The sequence below is a fragment of the Sitophilus oryzae genome, unplaced genomic scaffold (assembly GCF_002938485.1).
Source record: "Sitophilus oryzae breed Bouriz unplaced genomic scaffold, Soryzae_2.0 scaffold_1018_pilon_pilon, whole genome shotgun sequence".
In the NCBI taxonomy this organism is placed as follows: Eukaryota; Metazoa; Arthropoda; class Insecta; order Coleoptera; family Curculionidae; genus Sitophilus; species Sitophilus oryzae.
In genome coordinates, this window is record NW_022145636.1 from 1087818 (window position 1) to 1111576 (window position 23759).

Genomic DNA, 23759 nt, shown 5'->3' on the forward strand with positions numbered 1-23759 from the left:
TTGACAGAGAATGAGAACATAAAGATGGCTATCTCTATGCTTGGTTTGAATTGGGGACGAACTAAAAGCCAAGTCTAAATTGTTGTGAGTGTCCTAAATTGTGTCCTGTGTGTCTAAAATTAGTGAGACAGCAGAGAAGAGTTAAATAAGGTTTAAATTAGATCTACCTCAGAACACATTTAGATCCTCTGCCTAGGTATTCCCTAGGTTTTCTTTGTTTGAGTCATGGTATTATCATACAAAGATGCCAAATATAAAAACGAGAAAAAGTTACGTGTTGAGAATTATACCAAAAATTAAAACACGTGTACACGACGAGGCTGTTGCTGTACCAGAAAAGAGAGAATTTCTTTCTACATTGTGTAAGAAAGTATATACCTGAAAAGCTAAAAATAATGTATTTCACTGAGGACTGGGCCAGCTGGACTGAATGAATCAAGAAGTCTTAAAGTTTCTCAAAATCGTAGCCTATTCAAGATCGAATTAATAATGGAATAACAGTAGAACCCTGTGAAACTGAGCCATTTTGCAGTAAAAATTCAGATGACCGATCCTTTGATATTGATCTTTATAAAATTTTGATCATTTTTTTTTAAACAAGAAGGCAAAAGAGTTTTTTTTACCCGAGCAAAAATCACCCCCCCCCCTTACTTATATATTAATAAATAAAATATATTTCTTCGTTATAGGCATTTTGTTTTTGTGGATTTAGGCCGGTTGCCTGTTATTCCCGGGCCGGTTTCCACTTCCCCATCCACCCCTGTAAGGCTCTTTGTAAAATTTGCTTCTTTTGTTTAAAATGCCAATGTTTTATAATATGCCTAGTCTTTTTGCAAAATGCTGAATTATTCGATAAGCCTACGACATTTAAGGATCTTTTGTTTATTCTAGAATGCCGTGTGGTCGAAAAAATCCAATTAACTTAGAAATGACGATCAATGACATTCTCCATATAATTTTGCATATAAAATGACAGCGATCTTGGTTTCATAACCATCGCTGACGCCGTTTTTTTCTCGATCATAACTCGATCATATCATAAAAAGCTCCTGTAAACTATTTTATTAAAATTATAAACTGTTTGAAAACTAAATCTCCTACAATGTTATAACCCAAATTAACAATTTTTGTCGACTTTATATTAAAATATATACATAAATTTAGTATTTAAATTTAAAAATTCATCGCTGAAGATAGTCCTTTTATTCATAGAGGCGTACCACTATCGATATTTGTTTTAATATGACCATCTCTAATTTATCTTGTGACCATTTTTGTGAGAAAATTTCAAAATTTGTTTCAAAATATTTTGTAATATTTATTACACAATTCTCATTAAAAATTGTCACATCATTTGCTATTAAGAAGCATCTGATACTAAGTCGCTTTGTACTTTTCTTTTGAAACATTTTTGATTTTAAATTTACGGAATACGTAGGTACCGATTTAATATTTAATCTCCATTCAATAATACATTTTTTGAGCATCATATGATATATTTGTTAAATAAAATTGTAGATCCTGTTTAAATTTTATATATTTCCAATAACAGGGTGGGGATATTTAATAAATTTAAAATCTGCCAATCTCTCAAGATTCTTAATTAAAATGTAGGCAACTAAGAAAACACAAGTCATTTAATTTTGAATTTATCAATAAAAAACAGCTGAGAATGAAAATAAAAATGTCAGGTGGTTGTCAAGTTCTAAAATTAATTACATTTTTGCATTTTAGTACAAATTTATAGTTAAATTTTAACTGTTATAGTTTAATACGTTTGAAATGATAAATGTAGTTAAGCAAATTCTCAATAATATTTATTAGAATAATTTAATTATAAATAGTGCATAAACCTTTCAAATATGGAAAATCAGGAACAAAGGGTCTCCAGAAATAATGGAAATATAATTAAAAAATCGGTAAACATTATTCTATAATACAGGGCATACATTTTATAGTTTATTTTTAGGATACTCTTTTAAGCCATATAGAAATAACTGTTTCTGAATCAGAAAAACGCAATAATGGTGCTCTTAATCTTAGAGATTATTATACAGTATATTTAATTGAAACTAAGTAATTCTAGGTATTTTATGGTGTTATTTTTTAAAATAATTACAAGAATGCTTTTAGACTCATCGATTTAAATTATCAACACAAAATTGCCAAGCTAGCAACTGTCTGGAGGAGATATACTGAATTTGAACAACTGAGGGATTACTTGGAGCTTACTTATCCCTACATTGTTTTGCCACCTTTGCCAGAAAAACGTGTTATGTTTGGATGGCAAAAAATATCAAATGATACTTTTGATCCAAATTTCATAGATCGTAGAAGGGCTGGGCTTGAAAATTTCCTATTGCGAATAGCGTCCCATCCTGTAGTCAATTGGGATAGACATTTTATTGAGTTTTTGCAAGAAGAAGATGGCTGGAAGGAGTCTTTAAAATCAAATGGTATTTAGTAAAATAAGTTCCTTAGATTAAATTGTTAACTGTTTTTATTATAGGGTATTTACAATTAATGGAGAATAAATTGAAAAACTTAAGTGTTGCCATAAGATTAAAACATCCAGATCCTCAGTTTGAGTCTTATAAAGATTATAGCTATAAACTGCATACAAACTTAAATAATTTACTAAAGGCTAGATGTAAAGTTGCTGAAAGACAATATGCAGTTCACAAGCTTCACGCTAATTATGGTCGAGTGTTTAGTGAATGGAGTGCTAGTGAAAAAGAGATGGGTGATAATTTACAAAAGATTGGACACTACTTAGATTCTCTAGCATCTTGTATTGATGCAGCTTTAGAAGACGAAGAGTTACTTGCTGACCAGCTAAAAGAATACCTGTTTTTTTCTAATTCTTTGCAGTCAGTTTGTAAAAGTCGAGAAATTTTACAGTTAGAACTAGAAGATGCTGAAGAAAATATTGCTAATAAAAATATTGAGCGTACCAAAGTTCAGCAAGGGAAGTCTGGATTAATGTCTCGATTGTTTGGAGCTGTAGATACTGACGAGGTGCGGGAATTGAAAATGAACATGTTAGAACAACAAATTCAAGAAGGAGCTGTAGCTGTTAATAACAATAAGGAGTGCTTGAGGTAAGCAAAGTAAATTTTAATAAACAGTTGCATTCTTTATATGTACAGGGTGTCCCACTAAGAATAGCTCTCGGCTGTATCTCGGAAAGTATTAGCCGTAGAGCCTGCGGAAAAAAATATTTATAACTAAAGAGGCCATGAGAATGATGCGAGAGAGAAAATGCAATCAAAAGATAAAAAACGCTGCTGAGACTGTCAAATACTATGGTATTCTGGTGCATTATCGATTTTTTGAATAAAATAATATTTTTTATCTTATTTTTTAATAAAATGGTCATAATCAAGAGGGCTAGTGATACCGTGTTAGAAAAATAAGGTAATTAAGGGCTTATATTTTACTTTTTATTATAATTTTGCTAATAACTTTGGTTTGAAAAAAGATGTCAAGATGCGATTTTCGCTGACTTGTTAAGGTTTTATTGCTCTCTAGTATCAGCTAAAATTACATATACTATCGCATTTAATTTTTTTGAAAAAACGCTCAATGTTTGTTAAATTGTAAAACAGCGCCTCCTAGCGTCTACATTCAAAAGCTTATTATTATTGTTTATACGCATAATATAGAGTAAAAAACGCTCTTTTAAACAAGCTCTCATTTCTTGGATTCCGAGCATCCAGTCCGGAGTTATTAATATTTAAATAAAAATAGATCTAACCTTCCCCCACCACTTTATTTTAGCAGATATCGAAAAATGCTTCTAACAAAAAAGGTCCAAAATTTACTGAAGATTATGAAGCTGTTATTTATATTACATCGTATCTAGGCAAAATTTCTTAAAAATTCCATTAGGTATGTTATTTTCCATAGAAGTTACGCCCTCTAGCGGCCGTCCTACAAACTTGAAAATAATTTCCAGCAATTTCTCAAGGTCTCTTTAGTTATAAATATTTTTTTCCGCAAGCTCTACGACTAATACTTTCCGAGATACAGCCGAGTGCTATTCTTAGTAGGGTTGCCACCTTTTTGACAAAAGAAAACCGGCCTTCAAAAAAAAACTAAAAATTATGGTCAACCATGTCAACATAGCATTCATATCCGAAAATTTTTTGGGTGCTACGCCCCTTTTTTGAGTCTTTTTAGTCTTTTATTTAACAGTATTACTTTTTTAAACGTACCTAAATGCAAAAAAAATAAAACCAGGAAGTAAAACTTTATTGCCAAAATCAATCGGATTATCGGATAAATATATCTACTTGTTTCTAAATTTTAAAATGATATTTTGAATTTGATTTTGCAGCTTTAATAAGTTCTTCTTTGTTACTTAATGATAAATAAAATTCTGAACAGGAAAGCTGAATGTTAGAACGAATACAAGGAACAGATAAAAATTAAAATTGGAACTTCCACTGTCTTCAAAAAGATACACCATTTTTCCACAACAGAAATATCTTGATGAGTAAAGGAAGGAGATGCCTCTTCAAGCAAAGATAACTCTTCGTAAAAACTATCGCCGTCGGTGTCTTGAAGTTCTATACCATTGTGCGACGCAATTAAGATTATTTCATTCAGTTTTGGAACGCGGTCTTTTAAATTTAATGATTTAAATAGTAAAAAACGTTGTTTCCATAATCAAACCATTTTTCTAAGTATTCTGTTGTGGTTGTCTGGTTATTGATATGAATGATATGCTAAGAAAACCGGCTTTTTTTGGATGTTAACCGGCACCCGGCCTTGTTAATGGAAAACCGGCCAGGTGGCAACCCTAATTCTTAGTGGGACACCCTGTACATATTTTTTCTTTCTTAAGCATTTTTTGCTTAGAGCTCAAACGCACTGAAGACCAGGTCGCAGCGACCAGCATTTGATTTAATGGTATTACTGGTCCCAGCAACCAAGCTGCGACCACTTGATTTGTTTTTTATCATTTGATTTAATGGCCTAGCCGTTGGCTGGTCGCTGCGACCTGGTCATCAGTGCGTTTGAGCTCTTATACAGGGTGTGTCATAAAATATGCAAAAGTGAGAAAATGAATTATAACTTAAACATTTAGCGACCCAGTGTTTATGCTTTAAGCAAGTAAAAGCGTTAAGTGTGAGTACATAATTATTAAAATTCTCTCTTCCCTCGTATATTTTATTTTTGTAACTTTAAAATTAAAGGCTTAATAAAAAAAGAGAAAACTTTAATTTTTTACTTATTATATCCCCTTGTATTGAGGCCACGCTACGCCACTGCAAATAGGTCAATATAAATTATGTTAGGATCGCAGAGTACCGTATACCGAGTGATAAAAAAACGCCCTCGAGTTTTTTTTACAAAAGTGTCGCTCGAAAATCACTTTGTGTCTACTACAATGAGTATCATAGATCGCGTCTCTAAGGTAACTTGACGCCGTTTTTGAAGTGAAATTACGCGCGATGGAAGTAAAAATGCAAGACCGCGACACACGAGCTAGCGTTACGCGAAGCGTCACGCCAAGGTTGCCAATCATCACAAAAATGGTATCGATCTTGGAGCGTCGTAACTCGTGCCCTATGTGAGTTTGGTTTGGAGGCTGAAACTCGGAATGTAGACGAGGCTCGAAGATTTAAATGAAATTTGGTATGTCGATAAATTGGACCAAAGCCAACTTGACCGTGTACGACACGCAACACGTGTCACTGTGACAGTTAAGCCCGGACCCCATTAGCCAACACGCCACGCCACGCGTTGCCATGCTACCCCACGTCATGAAGATCAGTGCGTATGTTTTTCCATTTAATTACATGTATTGCGTACACACTAGGCAACACGCCACGCCATCCGACGCTATAACATGCTATGACACGTGTGATGGTCGATTCGTCGCGTCGGTCCCAGATCTCACCGACGACGTGTGTTACGGCGTGTTGTTCCCCGCTTGCCTTTCTAGTCCCGCAGCTATTTTCTAAGGGTTATTTTCGAATGCAATAGAAAACAAAAATGTCTTTTTGAGTGTTCAATCAGTAAGAATACAAATTCTATTATTAATTTTAAAATTTAATAAATGTAATAATCAAATATTAAGGAAAGAAGGTTAATGGAGATTGTGAAGTTCAGGTATTAAGTATTATGATTATAATCTAATATCGGTATGGGTATCGATACTTCTAGTATTTTCGTATCCCTACTGACAACTTTTTTAACTCTAATAAAAATTTCAGGCGTGTTAACACGTTTTACCTAATGTGCACACCCATTTAGTTTTTACGTAAGAAACGTCAAAAGTTGATGTCGACCGATCGCGACCAAATTTGGAGGGTAGGCAATGTGAGTTACTATCCTCAGAACTGTCCAAGAACGCGATACTCCCACTCCATTCAATTGAGTCATAAAGTTCAGAACTGTTCCGCGCCATATGGAGGCACCAGGCTATCGCGCACAATCAGAACCGTTCTGAGTAGCCCAAGGCGTAAAGCTCTGGAACTTGAAATTCGCGAATGGAGGACAGCAAGTGACGGTGCCAAACGGTCCAACCCAGCAAAGTTGGATATGACGTTTCGTTTGCATCTTCATCAGGGTGGGACTAACGATTCAATATTGATGGTGGGTCGATTTCGGCATAATTAGGGACGGGCTACAGGATGACGTCCTCGAGGTTTCGAACCTATGCCTCTAAATGGACGAAATCGTCAGGATTTTTCTTAATTATGGCTCGATGGGAACCAAACTCGGCACGTATATATAGGTACCCGAATAGAGTTCTCAGACTGACAGACAGACAGACGAAAGTAAGAAGTTTCACTTCAAATATGCGCACATAGTGCACATACAATTTTTTTTCTATCATACGGTATTATTGTATTTATATTCATGTTCGCTTTTATGCAGACACTGATATCTTCTCCTATATTTAAATTATGTGTTCTGTTGCCCCATACATAATAAAAAATATATCTTTTGTAGTAACCTAATTAAAAACAATTTACGCTTGTTTTAAAATGATAAATGATATTTTAATACTCACCAACTAGATTGCTTTCACTGATTTGTTTTAAAAAATAGCAATAAAGGTTTATTCATATTTCATTAATTAAATTTGTTATTGTAGTAATACGACAATGAAGATCAATATTTGTCTGTTGTATGTTGTATCACATATTTGCTGTAGAGTTGTAATTATGTGTTTTTATCTTTTGTTGCTTATTATCCACGTTTCTGATATGATAATATCAAATCGGATAGAAAAGTAGATCGAGATTACTATTTTGTAAAAATACGTTTTGATAATATTTTGCAAAACAGTGATTCATCAGTAAAAAAAACTGGAATCTTGAGAGTAATTTTTAAATTGCTAAAATTATAAAATAAGAATATTTGAACTCAATCTAAAGATCTGGTATACTGTTTGTGTGTACAGGATGTCCCATTTTCGTGTATTTTGCAGGATTTCTCATTTATGAATTATAAAAATGCGGTTTTCACATTACTATGCTACTTTTTTATTTACATACATATTTGTCCTTGCCATCTTAGTTCTTGAAATACAGGGCGAATTTTAAAATGTAACATTTTTGACCCCCTTTATAGTATTTTGTTTATCATATACCGGGTGCGTCGCAAAAGTGGCTCACCCCTATAACTTTTTAATTTTTCAGATAAAAAACGAGATTTGGTATATTAGTTTACATAAATTAGAATTTATTGACTTATTCAATTGTTTTTGGTCACTTCCTGTTTTACCGGAAATGGCTACTACTTTTGATTTTTAAATAGCACCCTCGGTATATTTTTACTTTATTCGATAGAAAATGACACTCTGAATAGAATGACATATATTTTGACATTTTTGCTTAAAAACAAATCGTATTTTAAATTTCAATCTAGAGTGCCATGGCTGTGTTAAAAACACTAATTTTTAATGAAGTACATAGCCTTGGAAAAATAGATTTGATCGTCTAATGTTTTTCGTGTCTTGTCCTAGCCAGTTAAAAGCTGCCCAAATCATTTCCATCATATCTCAATTTATTTTTAATCATATCTCAATTTTTTTCAAATGGAACAAGGGTGGCTCATTAGCATATTTGGTAAAAGCATTTTTTACGAATAATTTGGTATAGTGATGGGCAAAACTGTTATTTTTAGATAACAGTTGAAACTGTTATAGTTATTTATAAAAAACAGCTTAAAATAACAGCTTAAAATAACAGCTTAAAAATAACAGGTTTCTTTATTTTATTGCTAAATATCTGAAAAGAGTATGAGGCGGTCACCGCCAGGCATGCTGCAGTTGCAAGTTGCAACAATGACATGCTCGGTGGTAGTATTTCCAGGGTGTCAAAATATTTCTAAATATCGATTTATCAAATACCCTCTAAAAATGGTCGTTGTTTACAAATAAGCGCTGTTTACAAATTGCGATATAAAAAAGTCAAAATTCCGCCACTCGTCTATACGTATACATTCCGATCTACCTACACCTTGCCCCTCGATCGGCGTACCTAGATCCTGAATTGCGTAGCAGTGTACAGGGTGCATCTCACTCGACGGGCCAGAAGCTCTTAGTTATAATTTTAACATTTTCGGTCAAAAAATAGCAATATAAGAAAATGTGTAGTATATTCTTCATAAGTAAACCAACTACACACTAGAATTCGAATTAATTTTATACTTAAACTAGCGTGTACCCGCTACTTCGTTCGCGTCGAATTAATAATTTGTAATGGTGATGATAAAGCACAGCAAGAATTTTTATTAACATACAAACTGGATAAAATTTTCTCACATTTGCCAAAAATAAGCTTTAAACGTCGAGCAGTTTAAGCAGAATCGTGGTTAATCAATTACTCAACTTTTTGGAACATCCTGTATTATTTTTTAAAAAATTTCAAAATATGTAAAAAAACAAAATAAATTATGCGTGTCCAAGCGTTTTCCCGAAAGACTAACCGTTTTTTAAATAACAAATATTGTAATATTTGAGGGGCGTTTTCACCCTCTTGGAATTTAAGATTCGAGAAACCTCTCCTTATCGAACCTCAACCCCACAGTCAATCCGTTTGCCAAAAATCAGCTTTAAACGTCAAACAGTTTACGCAGAATCGTGATAACTCAATGGTCACATTTTATGAAACACCCTGTATATATTTTTAAAAAATCTTAAAATATGTAAAACAACGAAATAAAATATACGTGTTTAAGAGTTTTTCCGAAAAACTCACCGGTTTTTATATAAAAAATATTCTAATATTTGAGGGTGGTTTTACCCCCTTAGAATTCGAGTTTCGAAAAATCCCTTCTTATCGAACCTCTACACTCTAAAGTCAATCTGTTTTCCAAAAATTAGCTTTTTACGTCAAGGGCTTTAAGCAGGATCGTGATTAATCAATGACCAGATTTTTCAAAACACCCTGTATACATTTTTAAAAAATCTTAACTGAAATTATTGATATATACTGATATTATTCTGAAAATTTTTCAGAATAAATAAATACCTAAATATTGAAACTTAATAACGTACTGAAACATACAGCGCCATAATATCTCGACCTCCGCCCGTTATGCTCGTAACAGGTTGAAAAGCAATGTATTTAAAACAACTGATGCGTTATTCTCCAACCTGTTTCGAACTTCCATCGACAATCGACCGATCAGCAGCGTTCCTTTCCCTCCGATTATCTCGACCGCCACCCCTGTATGCTCATGTAACCGGTTGAAAAACAACGTATCACAAAATGACTGCTTCTCCAAACCGTTGCAGGCACTCCATCGACAATCGACCGATGCAGCGTTCCTTTTCCCACTCTGTTATACTCGACCGCCAGGCGTTATACCCTGGCTGTTTCAAAAACCTGCTTCTTTTATATCTATTATTTTTAAGCTGTTGTGGGAAGCCCAATACCACCGTCGACGGCATCGACCGAAGCAGCTACGTTCACCGTAGCGCATTCCCCACTCCGTTGTCCGTTGTCTCGCCGCCTGTATCCATGGTTAACGAAATAACATATTTTCCATCCATACTAGTTGTTTTTTGGAATTGCTTCGAGCAGCATAGAATTTCGTGGCGGTGCAGAGCACCGACTTCGTTTTTCGTTTCACGAGCGGCCGATCTCTGTGTCGTTATTTTATATCAGTTATTTTTTAGAAGTAGTAACGGTTGCGTTATGTTATTTCTAAATAATTGTTATAAAATAACAGTTAAATAACAACCCATCACTAATTTGGTACAACACGCTTGGTATTTCGAGTCCAATTGTCGTTATGAACTGCATCTTACAATTTCATATAAACCATATGCGAAAACGTCAAAAGTTGACATATAATATGTCATTCTATTCAAAGTGTCATCTTCTATCGAATAAAGTAAAAAAATGCCGAGGGTTTAAAAATCACAAATTTCAGTCATTTCCGGTGAAACAGGAAGTAACCAAAAACAGTTGAATACGTCAATCAATCCTAATTTATGTCATACACTAACATAGCAAATCTCGTTTTGTTATCTAAAAAAATAAAAAAATTATAGGGGTGAACCACTTTTGAGACGCGCCCGGTATAGATTGTCAAGAATGTGATTTTTTATTTTCATTTAATTTTATTTTGCAAAAGAGTATGGATGCCACAATTAAACAAATTAAAATTAGAATAATAAATTTTGAGAACATATTTTCTATATATTTTTTAATTTTTATTTTTATAGTTTTATTCTCATGTTTATATTTTATAATTTTAGCCAAATATTTCTTTATTGTTAAAGGACATTCTCCTCAAAAGCAGTTGAAGATATTAAGAGATTTCAAACTCAGAAAAATTCAGACTTGAGAGAAACCTTAACGAGTTATGCCTTCCTGCAGTTGAAAACTGCGAAGAAAGTAAGTAAAAAATGATTACAGTAACTAAAGAATACACGGACGTATGTAGGTGAAAATTTATCAAAAATATAAATAAATAAAGATCATATATTCATTCAGACCTGTAAAAAATTAAATTAAAACCCATCGAATAGTAATTTGAAAAAACTACTTGTGAAACAATTAAAATTCCAATTTTTATTTAATTAACAATTTTTTATATTGTCCTGGCACGGCACTGTCTGCTGACAACTGGTAACAATTTGGTCTCTGGTGTTATTGATCCTTGTATTCCTTAGTCATTATTATTTTTATTAGAATTATTAACTCCATAATATATATATAATATAATATAAGAATTATTAACTCTATAAAGGTGGATTTTCATGTCATCCGTTAATGCGATCATCCGACGACGCGACCGACGCGCGACTCACTGATTGGTCATAGCGCTATTTTTCAACCAAAAATTTTTCGTTAACAAAGAAAGTTAAAATAAATTTAACGTTTCATAATATAAAGGATGTTTTGACACTTTTTTGGAAAACATATTCTAACCTTACTTTTTTTAACAAATTTGGAGCATTTATCGTATTGGGAAGTGGTAAATTCTCTTAAACTTCGGCAATATATTGTGCAGATAAAAAAGTTCGTATAAATGTTTGTTCGAAAATGCTTAGTTTCGGTGATACAGGGTGTAGAGGCTTTATTTTTATTTCGAATTTTTCCAAAATAATTTCTGAAGTAACGTCATTATATGGATGAAAATTGGTATCTGGGAGTTTTTTGATATGAGAAATTTGATTTTCATGTCAATATGACTCCTACTTGTAGAAGGTGCCACCTACATATTTTTTAACTGGTTTGAAGAGTAATAACTTTCCGTCCATACCTGTATAGAACTACTGAGTAAAAAATATACATTTACGACGTTTTTTACGTTAAAAATATCTCTTGGTAAAAATCGCTACGAGAAATGGTTCTCGAGATATTTGGAATTGAAATTAGCAATACCTGTCATCATTGACATATATTAAACCGATGACGAATAGTTATTAGACTGAAATCATAAATGTGAAATATTTTTGTGCCAAAAGTTCAACAGAAACTGTTTTATCATAATTTTTTCGACGAAAAATTTGTGATCAATTTAAAAAAATAAAAAGTTTCTAAATTTATCATTTCGGTCAAATAACTATCTACTCCACATGTTTATTTTTTGTCTGTAATGACATGTACTGACTATCTCCATTCTAAATATCTTGAAAACGATTGCTCGTAGAGATTTTTACCAAGAGGATATGGAGGTACAAGTTCGGAGGAAAAGTTATGACTCTTCAAACCTGTTAAAAAATATGTAGGTGGCGCCCTCTACAAGTATCCATCTACTACTCCATCATCTATTTCCAAAAAAATGATTTCCCGTATTTTAAATTACACCATTTAAAAATCATTTTAATCATTATAAAAATAAATTTCAACCTTCTTAAGGCCAACTAGCAGTAAAGGGACCAAATAAATGATATCTAGGGCTTGACTTCGCCAAAATTATCATCGATTGTCAGTCCCGAGCCGTCTTTTTTGGCGCGCCGTTTTTTTTATCGTATGGTACTACCTGCACGGCATATAAATCACACGGCAGGCTAACTCTACCCAGATCCCATTGTTTAAAATTTCTATAAAATTTGACCTTGAAAACACTATTATGGGTGCCGAGTCAGGGCCGGATTAAAACGTATCAAAAAATTTCCCAGAAAATAAACTATTGCTAGACAGGGTCGTATTAAAAAAATACTGTAATTGAAATTGACTGAAACTGAATTTTATTTACACAATACTTTTATCTAAACAAATGAATCGTTAACCGCGCATACTCCTCAAAAAGTAAAAAAGAAAAAATCAATTATTTAACTTTAGAGAATAGACAATTAAAATTAATAAACATGCCAGGAGCAGGGTGCGGAAAACTACATGTTACTTTTAAAAACTATATAAACTACATTACATGTAGTTAATGTAGTTTATGTAGAGGATGTAGTTTATGTAACCTATGTATGTAACTTTCAAATATCAAAGGTTTGAGGTGAGGTTATAATAAGTTGAAGCTTTAAAAACACATAATGTATTTAAGAAAACAGAAGAAATATGACTTTAAATATAATATTTACATCATATTATCTCTATTACACCTCATACAAAGGGAAATTATTCATAATTTCAATACATAGTTTATTAACGTAGTTTTCATGTAGTTAATAAACAGGAAAATACGTAGTTTTTGAAGGAAAACTACACGTAGTTAATCGAGTAAATTACGTCTTAACTACTTCCGAACCCTGGCCAGGAGTTACAAACAAGAATTAAAGAAATACCCAATAAATTATCTATTGAACAATCTAAAGAGGCTACGTACAAATTATGTCCATCAATGGACATCGCAAATTTTGTTAATATTCAAATTGCACAAATTAACAAATCAGCTAAAGGAAGAAAAGTAACTGATGAATTTAAATATAAATGTTTGGCTATATTTTTAAAAGCCAAGCCGTCAAAAAAAAATTGAGCCGTCAAATTTGACAGCTGTCAAAAAAATTTCAAAGTTGTCCGATTTTGATAAAAATCGATATATAGGATGGCCATGGGCTAAAATGAAAGAAAACAAAATTGAGCTGTCAAATTTAACAGCTGCCAAAAAAATTTCAGTGTTGTCCGGTTTTGATAAAAATCTATATATAGGATAGGATGGGGCCATGGGTTAAAAGGAAAGAAAAAAAATTGAGATGTCAAATTTGACAGCTGTCAAAAAAATCTCAAAGTTGTCCGATTTTGATAAAAATCGATATATTGGATGCTCCCTACCCCATAGTCGGTTTTCATTTTATTTGTCTCACATTTGAACTGTCAAATTTGACAGCTGTCGTTTTTTTAAATTCTCCTTTTTTATGAAAATCGATACACATATTATTAGGATGCCCATAGGTAGTTATTTAAGAAAAAGAATTGAGTTTAAGTGTATGGCACTGAGAAACCAGCATAACTTAAAAAGTAAAAAATAAATTTAAGAAAAAAAACTTTTTAAAAACACGCTTTTATTTAAATACATTAAAAAGAAAAAATAAACTTTTTCTTTAAAACTTTTATTATGTCATTACACAATTTTATATTATATAAAAGCTTAGCGACAAGCGATTTGAGTGTACAGTTGCACTCATAAAAATCTGGTACAACTTTATCTTGTAATTCCTGTAATTCTTCTAATTCCAATATCTTGTAAACCTGTCATTATTCCCATCCAAGATAAATTCATCCAGTTTAGAAGAACATTTAAAAACTTTGTGTCCGAATATTACATACGGGTACTGAAAATTGCCAAAATGATCTGGCGAACATCTTATTAAAAACGGCAGACCTTGTAAAAAAACGACACCTCTTTTCTTTTCTCTCTGAATTGTCATGAGCTATCCATAAAAAAAAACAGTAATTTAGAAATTAATCTTGTTTGTCATTTTGCAGGATACCTAATAATAAAAATTACTTTGAATGCCGTAGACAATGACTGAGTATTAAAACTAAAAGAATTTCGGACTTCCATTGTACTACTAAACTACAAAAACCAAATATATCACACAATAAACAAAAATAAAACTAAAAAAAAAACAAAATATATCACTCAAAAAAAGAATAAAATAAATTAAGCCGCACGCTACTGACTCAAAGCTGCCGTAACCAAAGAGTAGATAAGACAAGAGACGACAGTTCGTGCGGTACCTTTCATGTTTGAGTGGTGGGGAGAGTGACCTCGTCTCGCTTGTCCCTTTAAATTTTCGTAATTTTTTCGCGGGAAATTTGAAACAGACTATTATTAAAACTTGCCTGTATAGCTTATAAATAGTTACTGTATGGGTAAAGAAATAAATAGAAACGAAAAAAAAATGAGTTTTCTAAATATTATATAAAATACATTATAATTAGAAACATGTTTGTCGGGGAATAAAGATAATAAAAGTAATATTTTGTATATCGTTGGTAAACAAGATAAAGTGACCAAGTCGATTTGTAAAAAATGTTTTATTTACTTGTATTTTTTTTACATATGGACTTGAACAAGTGTAATATCACAATGTGGAGTTTATGTACAAAAAAATAGAGTTGCTCAATTTTTTTGTAAACATATATTACAAGCTTCTAACCATGTCTTTGATCTATGGATTACATTTAGTTTAATAACATAATTATATAGTATATTTCTATAAAAATACTTTTCAGGATCCTTTGGAAAAGAGTGAAATATTATGTTTGTCGAAAAATAAGACCTATTTTTGCAGTCTTTATAAGCACACACATTGCCACCATCTCGTCTTTTCCTGCTCTACTCGTGTCCTGTTCAGTATTCATATTTAACAATAATTACAAATTGGTACGCAACAAAAACGATACTAAAATTAAACCTTAAAAACTCTCAAAACGATAATATATCGAAAAACTCTTAAAACACACTTTAAAAAGGCAGAAATGCAAGAAAACAACTAATCAGATTTGTTTATGTTTAAGCCTGTTTAGCAAAGCTGATTAGCGTCCTAAAATCATAGGTTAGATTAAATAAAATACGCCGTTGTCAGATTTTGAGATTTTATCTGTTTATCTTTGAAATCGATCAACTTAGTCATTCTGTTTCTTTGATATTATCAGTACATTGCGAAAAAAGAACCTAAACCAACCTAAACTAAAAATTTACATTTCCGTATTAACATACGTTACTTATATCTTTCTTATATTATTAATTTATTTTCAGAAAATCTTGTTTATTTTTTAAAGAAATATACTTGGCAACAGACAAAATGGGACTTGATGGGACCTTTAAATTTTAATATATCTGCGTCTCTCTCGCGAAATTCGACTTCTTTGTTCACTGTCGTCTCTTGTCTTATCTACTCTTTGCCGTAACTGTACGTTGTCGATGACAAAGACTACGACTGACTACGACACTGGTTAATTTCTGTCGCTGGCACCCATAGAATAACTAACTGGAAGAAATGAAAACTCCTATGTTAAAGCCTGGAAACACGCGCTCGACGCGATCCAAGCGGGCTACTGGCAGAACTAAAAGTTCGCGCCATATTTTTAAATGGACCTTTACTGCCAGTTCATAAGTTTTTTACTTATATTTGGTAATTGCAATCTAGATTATGAACTTATTTGTAACAAAACATTTTACAAAATAAAAGTAATGTATTTTGATACAAATAAATTAATAATCTAGGTTGAAATTATCCCTGAAATTAGAATAAAACACGAAAAATCTGTAACTTTATTATTTTATTATAACATTGTTAAAATTACATAATAACACATTCAACACTATACAAGTATATATAAAAGTTATCAGAATTTATACAATCAGTTATAAGTAATTATAAAAAAGGTTATAAATTATAAATAAATAATTCATTATATAAAAGACATATAGTTACCGTGAATATAATTTGGTATAACTTTAATCTCAACTTTAATGACCTATTCAAATAGAAACATCTTACAATTCACATTATATAATACACAAAGCCAAGGGACAAAATTGTTATTAAATCTATTCTCGATGACTCGAAGCATTTTTTTTTCAAATAAAACAGGACATATAGGGCTTATAAATAATACAAGGGTATAGAAAATATATAAATAAGTAAATACAAATATATTTTCAACCTAATGATTAATGATTATACTCGTTTAAATAAATAAATGATCTTTTTAAAATTACTTGTTTGTCTTTGCAAATTTGTATATTTAATATTTATCTAAAAGCGTACACTTACATAAATTACTGCACAACCTTTAAAATTAAGCTTTTAATATGTTATACAAATTCTTGATTCGATATAAATACACTTAAATAAAACTTTAAAATTAATGATCTTCCAAATTTCTGAGACAGCCATTTTGTTGAAAGAATTTGTTTTGATTATGAGAAATTTCATAAAAATTATCACAGGGATTAATTAATCTTATATATTAAACTACTTGGCTTTTAAATTTCACAATCCTATCGTCCAAAATACTCTAAATTCGCAAAAATCCGTAAAATATTCCCATAAAAACAAATCACAATTCACTTCCACTTCACAGAAACTGACAGACATTGCCAAATATGGAATGACGTTTATTTTTCAATTTATTTTACTGATCTAACTGATCCGGGTCACTTAGAAATTAAATTTTTATTAAATTATTTAATTATAATTGTTTCTGGCGAAAGCAACTTCATATCAATGTTTATTCATAGGGTAACAAAGCACATCACTGTTAAATTATCAACATTTTATATAAATATTTATATTTTTCAACTACTCCAACTACTCCAATTACTCCACAGAGAATCAAACGAATTGGTAATTAAACTATACTCTGTGGATGACTTGATAAAATCATGATGAAATTACAGTCCCTAGATGAATATCTAGGGACTTTAGATGAAATTTCTACGCAGCGCCATCTATCCCTCTACTGGCAGAAACTCCGCCGTGTTTCCAAAATTCAAATGGCAGTTTCATCCGCCTGCTGGCACCCATAAAGGCGGCGTGCGCAAGGGTTTGCGCGTAGCGTTCCCGCCAAAGCGAGTTGGCCTGCCGTGTGATTTATATGCCGTGCTACCTGTATATTAAACATAAATCTATTTTTATTATATTTCAGGGTTTACAAACATGGGTACAAATTCGGGACTGCCTTCTAAACATTCCATGAATATAAGAATATTTATATTTTCCATTATTTTTAAGTATTTTTCACAATTTTTCCGTAATTAAGTAGCACCAACTCCAATACTATTGTATATTTATATAAGGTCACACAGAAACAAGGTTCATGAGCAAATTTTGAATCATTTAGCATTTTTATGACTATGAATACTGTATCTTTATATATTTATCATTTTAAGTATATTTTTTGTTATATTTTGAGAGTTATATTACAGATTTAGACATTTAACATATTATTGATGTATACTAAAATAATATGGTATAATGTTTATTATATTTTAAGCATTTTTACACTTTAAGTAAACTTACTTCAAATACTATTTGTTGTTACAAATAGTATAAAGTTGTTATAGAGACACTCAAATACTCCAGCAAATATTTAATGTTCTAATAGTATTTATATTTTTTTTGTTTTGCATCTGTACTTTTTTTTAGTTTATTCATTGTTATGTTTATATTGAGATCATATTTCTGGAAATAAACATTTTGAAATATTTTGGTAACTGTATAAGTTTTTAATACCTGCATTCATATTCGCGTTTTCATTATGAGGTATAATTTTTCCATCGTTTAGAATGGCTGCAGAGTAATGGTTGAAACTACTGGATTTATAAACTTACTAACTTTGGTGAAATAAGGTTTATATGTATCCGTCATATGTTTAGAGTTTATATGTATCCGTCATGCGTCATCCGTCGCTCCGTCACACCAATCGTGTTGAGATATTACCTGTCAGTAAACTGTACATATACTATACTGACATTACATGAGTAATTTTCAATTCTTTCATGAGTCTTTCTATGACTGAAAAGCCCGATACGTGATGTTATCTGTCTACCGCACTCCGGACATTCAAAAATCTCATTGCTTTGTTGCTTCTTCACTGATTTTACAGATTGGTGGAATGTCATATTTATTTATTTACAAAGCCGTATTCAAGAGGGCAGACCAAAAGATTGTGGCTAAATCGGCAGACAGTTATCAAAAGCGCGATATTACTCTTGCGCTTTCCAGGGAACGCTCGCCGCCTCATCCATTTAAGTATAGATAAATCATGTATACAATTATATTATAAATATATTTTTTTATTATTTCAATAACAGATATCATACATTATTATTATGTCCCACTATTTTGATCTGACTCATCGTACTGCAGATCCTCGCTCTCGCAAACGAGTCTTTCTCTCAAAATTTTTGTAGACTTACATGTATTACGTTTCAATTGATAAACGTGCCGAGAGTTTCCTGAAAACGTTTATAAGTACAGGATGAGTCTTAAATAAGTGCATATACTTTTAGGGGTGATACATTTCGACCCCAGGAACACGTCTATGAGGATTTTTTTCGAAAAAAAAATGTTGAATATCGTGCATTTTCTTGTATATTTTAGAAAACTTTTTAGAATTGCCTGTTCACCGCAAATTTACCCACGGTACAATTGAATCGGTCATTTGGGAAAGGTGGCATGTCCACTTTTTCAAATTTTACAGGAGAGACAAAAAACGTCTCAAATAAGTATTTTTCAGAAAAATGTTGTTTTAAATTTCTTTTATGATAATAGGGGGTAAAAGTTACTAAATTAACCTAAAAATTTTAGTTTGTGGTATACAGGGTGTTTGAAATTTATCCTGTTTTTGTTTTGAGATGACCCGTTTTCAAAATTAACCAACGAAAAAAACCTAAACCAAACAAAACTGACATATTTTAACAAAAATATTATTGCTTTGTTAATAATACAAAAACTTAAACTACAACAAACTCTGAACAAAAAAATCTTTCGGAAACACATTAATATCCTTCCTCTGGTGGCTCATCTACATTCGTAGTAGGCCACTCACAGATCTCATTGTAAAATATTTTTAAGTTTTCTGGGATATATTGAAGAAGTTTTTTTCAGGTCATTGATTTTTTTCTCATTGATAGATATTTTTCCTTGATACGCTGGGTTGTTTTGACAACTAGGAATGACCAGATGTGGAGTATCATTCTGCATAGTCTTTGCAAGAAGAAAGCGTTCCTCCAACACGTTATCGATGTACGGTTTTTCGATTACAACGCTGCAACGCTCTTTCAAAGTTAAACTCATAATACTGATTAACTGCAAAACTCGCCTTATTTTCTTTGGGAACCCCCTTGCCAATGCTACGCAAAGAAAGAACTTTTTTTTTAAATACATAGACCACCAGGTTTTGAAAGCAGCTATGTCTTGATGAGTGACATGTTTAACTTTGAATTTGTTTTTAGTGGACGATTGAACAATTAGGTCTTCATATTCTTAGGACTATAGATACGGTCGTGGCGCCGAATTTTCTTTTCACCGTAGCAAAATCTCTGTCACAGTCGTTGAACGAATGGCCACGTTGGGGAAAATAGATTGATATAATATTGGGTTTGTTCCAACGTTTAGCCAAACTAAATAGAACAAACTAATCAGCGTCTATCCGATTGGTCAATATCAATCGTAAAGTGGTGTGTTAGAACAAACTTAAAAAATGTCTATACCTATGTGGCGAATTCATCTCTCCAAAAAAATCTTTTATGGGTATTTCGCCACTGCACTGCAAGAAAAATCTACAAAATAAAATAGTTATTTTTTGTAAACACTTCTGCGTTAAACCTAAACGGAAACTGCTTGTCATAAGTTATGTTTACAGTAATAAAAATTCGCCTAACAAAGAAAAAATGCTTAACGTTTCGGAAAGTTTATCTCTTTCCGTCGTCGGAAGCAAAAAAATACAAAAAATAAAGAAAAGAACTATTTAAAATATTTAAATTCTACTATTCGAGAACACTTTACTTTTTTTAAAACAGATACGTCTAAAAGAAACTGTTGACGTTCTGTTAAAATGACATTATAACAGAACGTCAACGGTTTCTTGTAGACGTATATCAAAACTTGATATATATCGGATATATACACAACCAAATTTATATGGAATCACCTATTATTTTCCATAATTTTTGAGATGTAGAAAAATTTTCATTGTTTATGAATAAAACTCAGTCCTTACCAATGACTTTTAATGAAAAATAATCCATATAGGAATAAAAAAAAATAATCAGTTCCCAAAATAAACAAAATGGTATTTTTTTGGTTTCTGAAACGAAATTAAGATTTAAATTTTTAATGGCCAAAAAGCTTAAACAAAAAGAAAATTGATAATTTTAATATTCTTTGTTCCCACCTCTAGCCCTTATGCAAGCTTCTATCAGCGCTGGCATGCTTCTTGTTAAATTATCCATGTTGTCTTGGGGTATGTTTTTCCATTATGCTAATGCTGCATCAATAAGCTGTGCGAGATTTCCTGGTTTGTTTCGACGAGCTCTAACACTTCTTTTGAGCTAGTCCTACAAGTGTTCGATATGGTTTAGATCTGGTAAATAGGCAGGCCAGTCCAAATCTATGACACCTTCCGTTTTAAGACGTTCTCTAGTCACTCTGCTGGTATGGGGAGGTGCACTATCGCGCATGAAGTTAAAATTATCCCCAATTGCAGCTCTCCAAAGACTAACCATTGGTTCTAGCACCAAATCAACATATCTCCGACCCGTTAAAATTTGCTGAAATGGTAACAATGGAGTTTTTGCTCCTAGTATAATACCTCCCCAGAACATTACAGTTCCTCCTTTATATCTTGGTACAGATTTGGTAGCCTGAAGTCTCGTTCGTCTTCCTGGAGCTCTAAGAACCCGAATTCGATGGTTATCTGATCTTAGGCCAATTCTGCTCTCATCCGAAAAAAGAACATTTTGCCAATTCTCAGTTGTCCAGTTTTGATGCTGAAGGCATCAATTTAACCGGTCAATTTTATTTTGCCGAGATAACTGTGGGATCCGTAACTCTCTCCTACTGTAAAACCCTCGTGCACGAAGACTTTTTCTTATGGTTTCAACTGAAATGTTCACACTTGTAGCTGCCAGAAGTTGTCTTTGTATCTCTGAATGAGAAACATTGCGATTTATTTTACTAATTTAGCACACAAGGCGGTCTTGTTGTTCAGTTGTTACTCTTTGGCGAATTTGTATGGGCTTATCCTTATGTGTTCCTAATTCCAAGTATCTTACATGTGTTTTCGATACAACACCCTGGGTAACGCCTACTATCTCTGCTACGTCTCTCTGGAGCATTTCTTATTCTGTGAGAGCAATAATTCTTCCCCTCTGTACATCTGTTAATCCAACATAAAACACTTTTTAATTTTTTTGGATTGAATGAAAATTACCGGACAATCGTGATTTTTACTACTGTACACAAAATTCAAATGAAAATAAATCGCAGCAGTCGTTTATTCTTTATTCTCATGTTTATTTACAACAAAAAGCCTTATCTTAAAGTTGTATACCAATTTTTATCCTTGCAAGAAATTTAGTCAGATATAAAGAGTGATTCCATATAAGTTTGGTTGTGTATATATCCGATATTTGATATTTATATAAAAATTTGTCAACCCTGGGATTGCGCTGGCAGACATGACTATATTTCAAAATTGGTACACAAAAAGAAAAAAATTGCTATGTAACGATGATAAGGTTTTTTATGTAGCCCTCCGTCTATTACGTCCTCCTATGTTAACATTTTTTCGACAATTTTATTACAGTTGAGGGTTGGAACCTTTGGTGTTACACAGCAAAATAAAAACACTAAATCACCACAGTTTTGGTGTATTGTGGTGATTTAGTGTTTTTATTTTGCGATAATTTTATTAACATTTGCAATTGTCAGAACCCAACGTGACGCCCGGTTCGGTTAGGTCTACATCACACAAACCTTGTACCTGTGCGTTTTATAGTTTTAATAATTGCACTAGTAAAAACTCAATTATTGACGGAGCACCGGTACTCTGTGTATTGTATATGATTGGTGAAAAAAAAGTTTCGAAAAAAAAGTTTCAACGGCATCGGCACCGCAAAAACGCGCAGTGTGCCACAGTGCAGTGTGCAGTATGCGCAGTTTAACTGCGCAGATACGCTAAACTTTTTATTAGTTTATTTTTTTTTTAGAAAAACTTAAATTGTTATTTTTTTTAACAACTCCTTTCCTATTTGCTTCCGAATCAATCTCCTTAAATCACGTTAGCATCAGGCGACAAAAAATTGAGCGCCTTTAAGGACCTACACGGGCTGCCGGAACTTGCCCCATACGTACCGACATACCTGCATAAATTAGGTTTGCACAGGCGGTCTGAGCCACAAAACTGAACGTCTGTGGGGGCCTTAAAACTGTACAGGGTGTCCCATTTTGGTTGAAATCATACGGTATCTCCGTTATTCGTGAAGATAGAAGGGTGCGGTTTGCACAAACCTGTGCCACTTTTTTGTCAAACGAGAGATGCCGTAAACAAAATTTTCATAGCCCTCTTCGTTTATGAGCTTAAGGTCTTTTTGAAAATGTTGCAATTTGGGACTCCTCCTGTATCTCTGTTATTGTTAAAGGTATTGAGAAGGTAAAAACTGTTTATTGTAGAACTTTTTACGTAGAATACAGTGGCGTAGTCTGTTATTCTACGAAAATAATATTTTTAAAGATATAAACTAAAGTTATGTTTTCTTAAATGGAACACCCTGTATATTTATAAATTATATGATCTGGCTTGCCATAAGCTTCTCAAAATTATTTATCACTCTATATTTATTTTCACTATTTAGTGCAATATTTAAAAAACGTATTAAAATATCAAATTTATTAGTAGGCCATGATTGATAATAAAAGAAACTAAAGAATTATTAAAAGTATACTGCTATCTGTACTCTTGTTTTACTTTGAGAGCCACTAATAAATTCTTTATATATTAAGGAAACTTAACTCTCTACCGCTGTTTGTAAATCTTGGAAGTTATCGTATTCGGACTTTTAAATATTCCTAGCTAATTTACGTGAAATATATACTATCAGCAAGATGGGGTTCCCCCTCACAACTTACAACGAAAATATTAGAATTTTGTTAATAATTTTTTTTTCTCAATTTAATGAATTGGAACCAATGGATCCATATGATGGCGTCCCGTATTCCTGGATTTGTCCGTTCTCGATTTCTGATTTTGTAAATATGAAATATATCGTGGCAACACAATGTCGAACACCTGGAAAATGCGTTAATAATGCAAGCTTTTAGATATTTGCAAACCCATCCCGTTATAATAAATTCCATTATAAAAAAA

The 23759-nt window shown here is 32.2% G+C and overlaps 2 protein-coding genes across 8 annotated transcripts in view; one reads left to right on the plus strand and one right to left on the minus strand.

Annotated features, from left to right (window-relative positions):
• Window positions 1–7205, minus strand: part of LOC115874714 (solute carrier family 25 member 40-like) — a 44847-nt gene extending 37642 nt beyond the window's left edge. For 3 of the 6 annotated variants that reach the window (XM_030890008.1, XM_030889991.1, XM_030889962.1), the window contains exon 1: window positions 7028–7204. The gene's annotated coding sequence lies outside the window, so the exon portion shown is untranslated. Of the gene's footprint in view, window positions 1–7027 lie in introns of all 6 variants that reach the window. The other 3 variants (XM_030889999.1, XM_030889981.1, XM_030889971.1) reach the window with 2 other exon arrangements.
• On the plus strand, window positions 1578–18099 carry LOC115874704 (sorting nexin-4-like). Of its 2 annotated transcripts, XM_030889943.1 has the most exons (6): window positions 1585–1919; window positions 1970–2076; window positions 2134–2456; window positions 2510–3101; window positions 10754–10868; window positions 17535–18099. In XM_030889943.1, the coding sequence occupies exons 1-6, from the start codon at window positions 1863–1865 to the stop codon at window positions 17583–17585; spliced, it is 1245 nt and encodes a 414-aa protein (XP_030745803.1). In that variant the 5' UTR covers window positions 1585–1862; the 3' UTR covers window positions 17586–18099. The 2 variants fall into 2 exon arrangements, with proteins under 2 accessions (XP_030745811.1, XP_030745803.1); XM_030889951.1 differs by lacking the exon at window positions 17535–18099 and having other exon boundaries at window positions 1578–1919; window positions 10730–10858.
• The last annotated feature ends 5660 nt before the right edge of the window (window positions 18100–23759 follow it).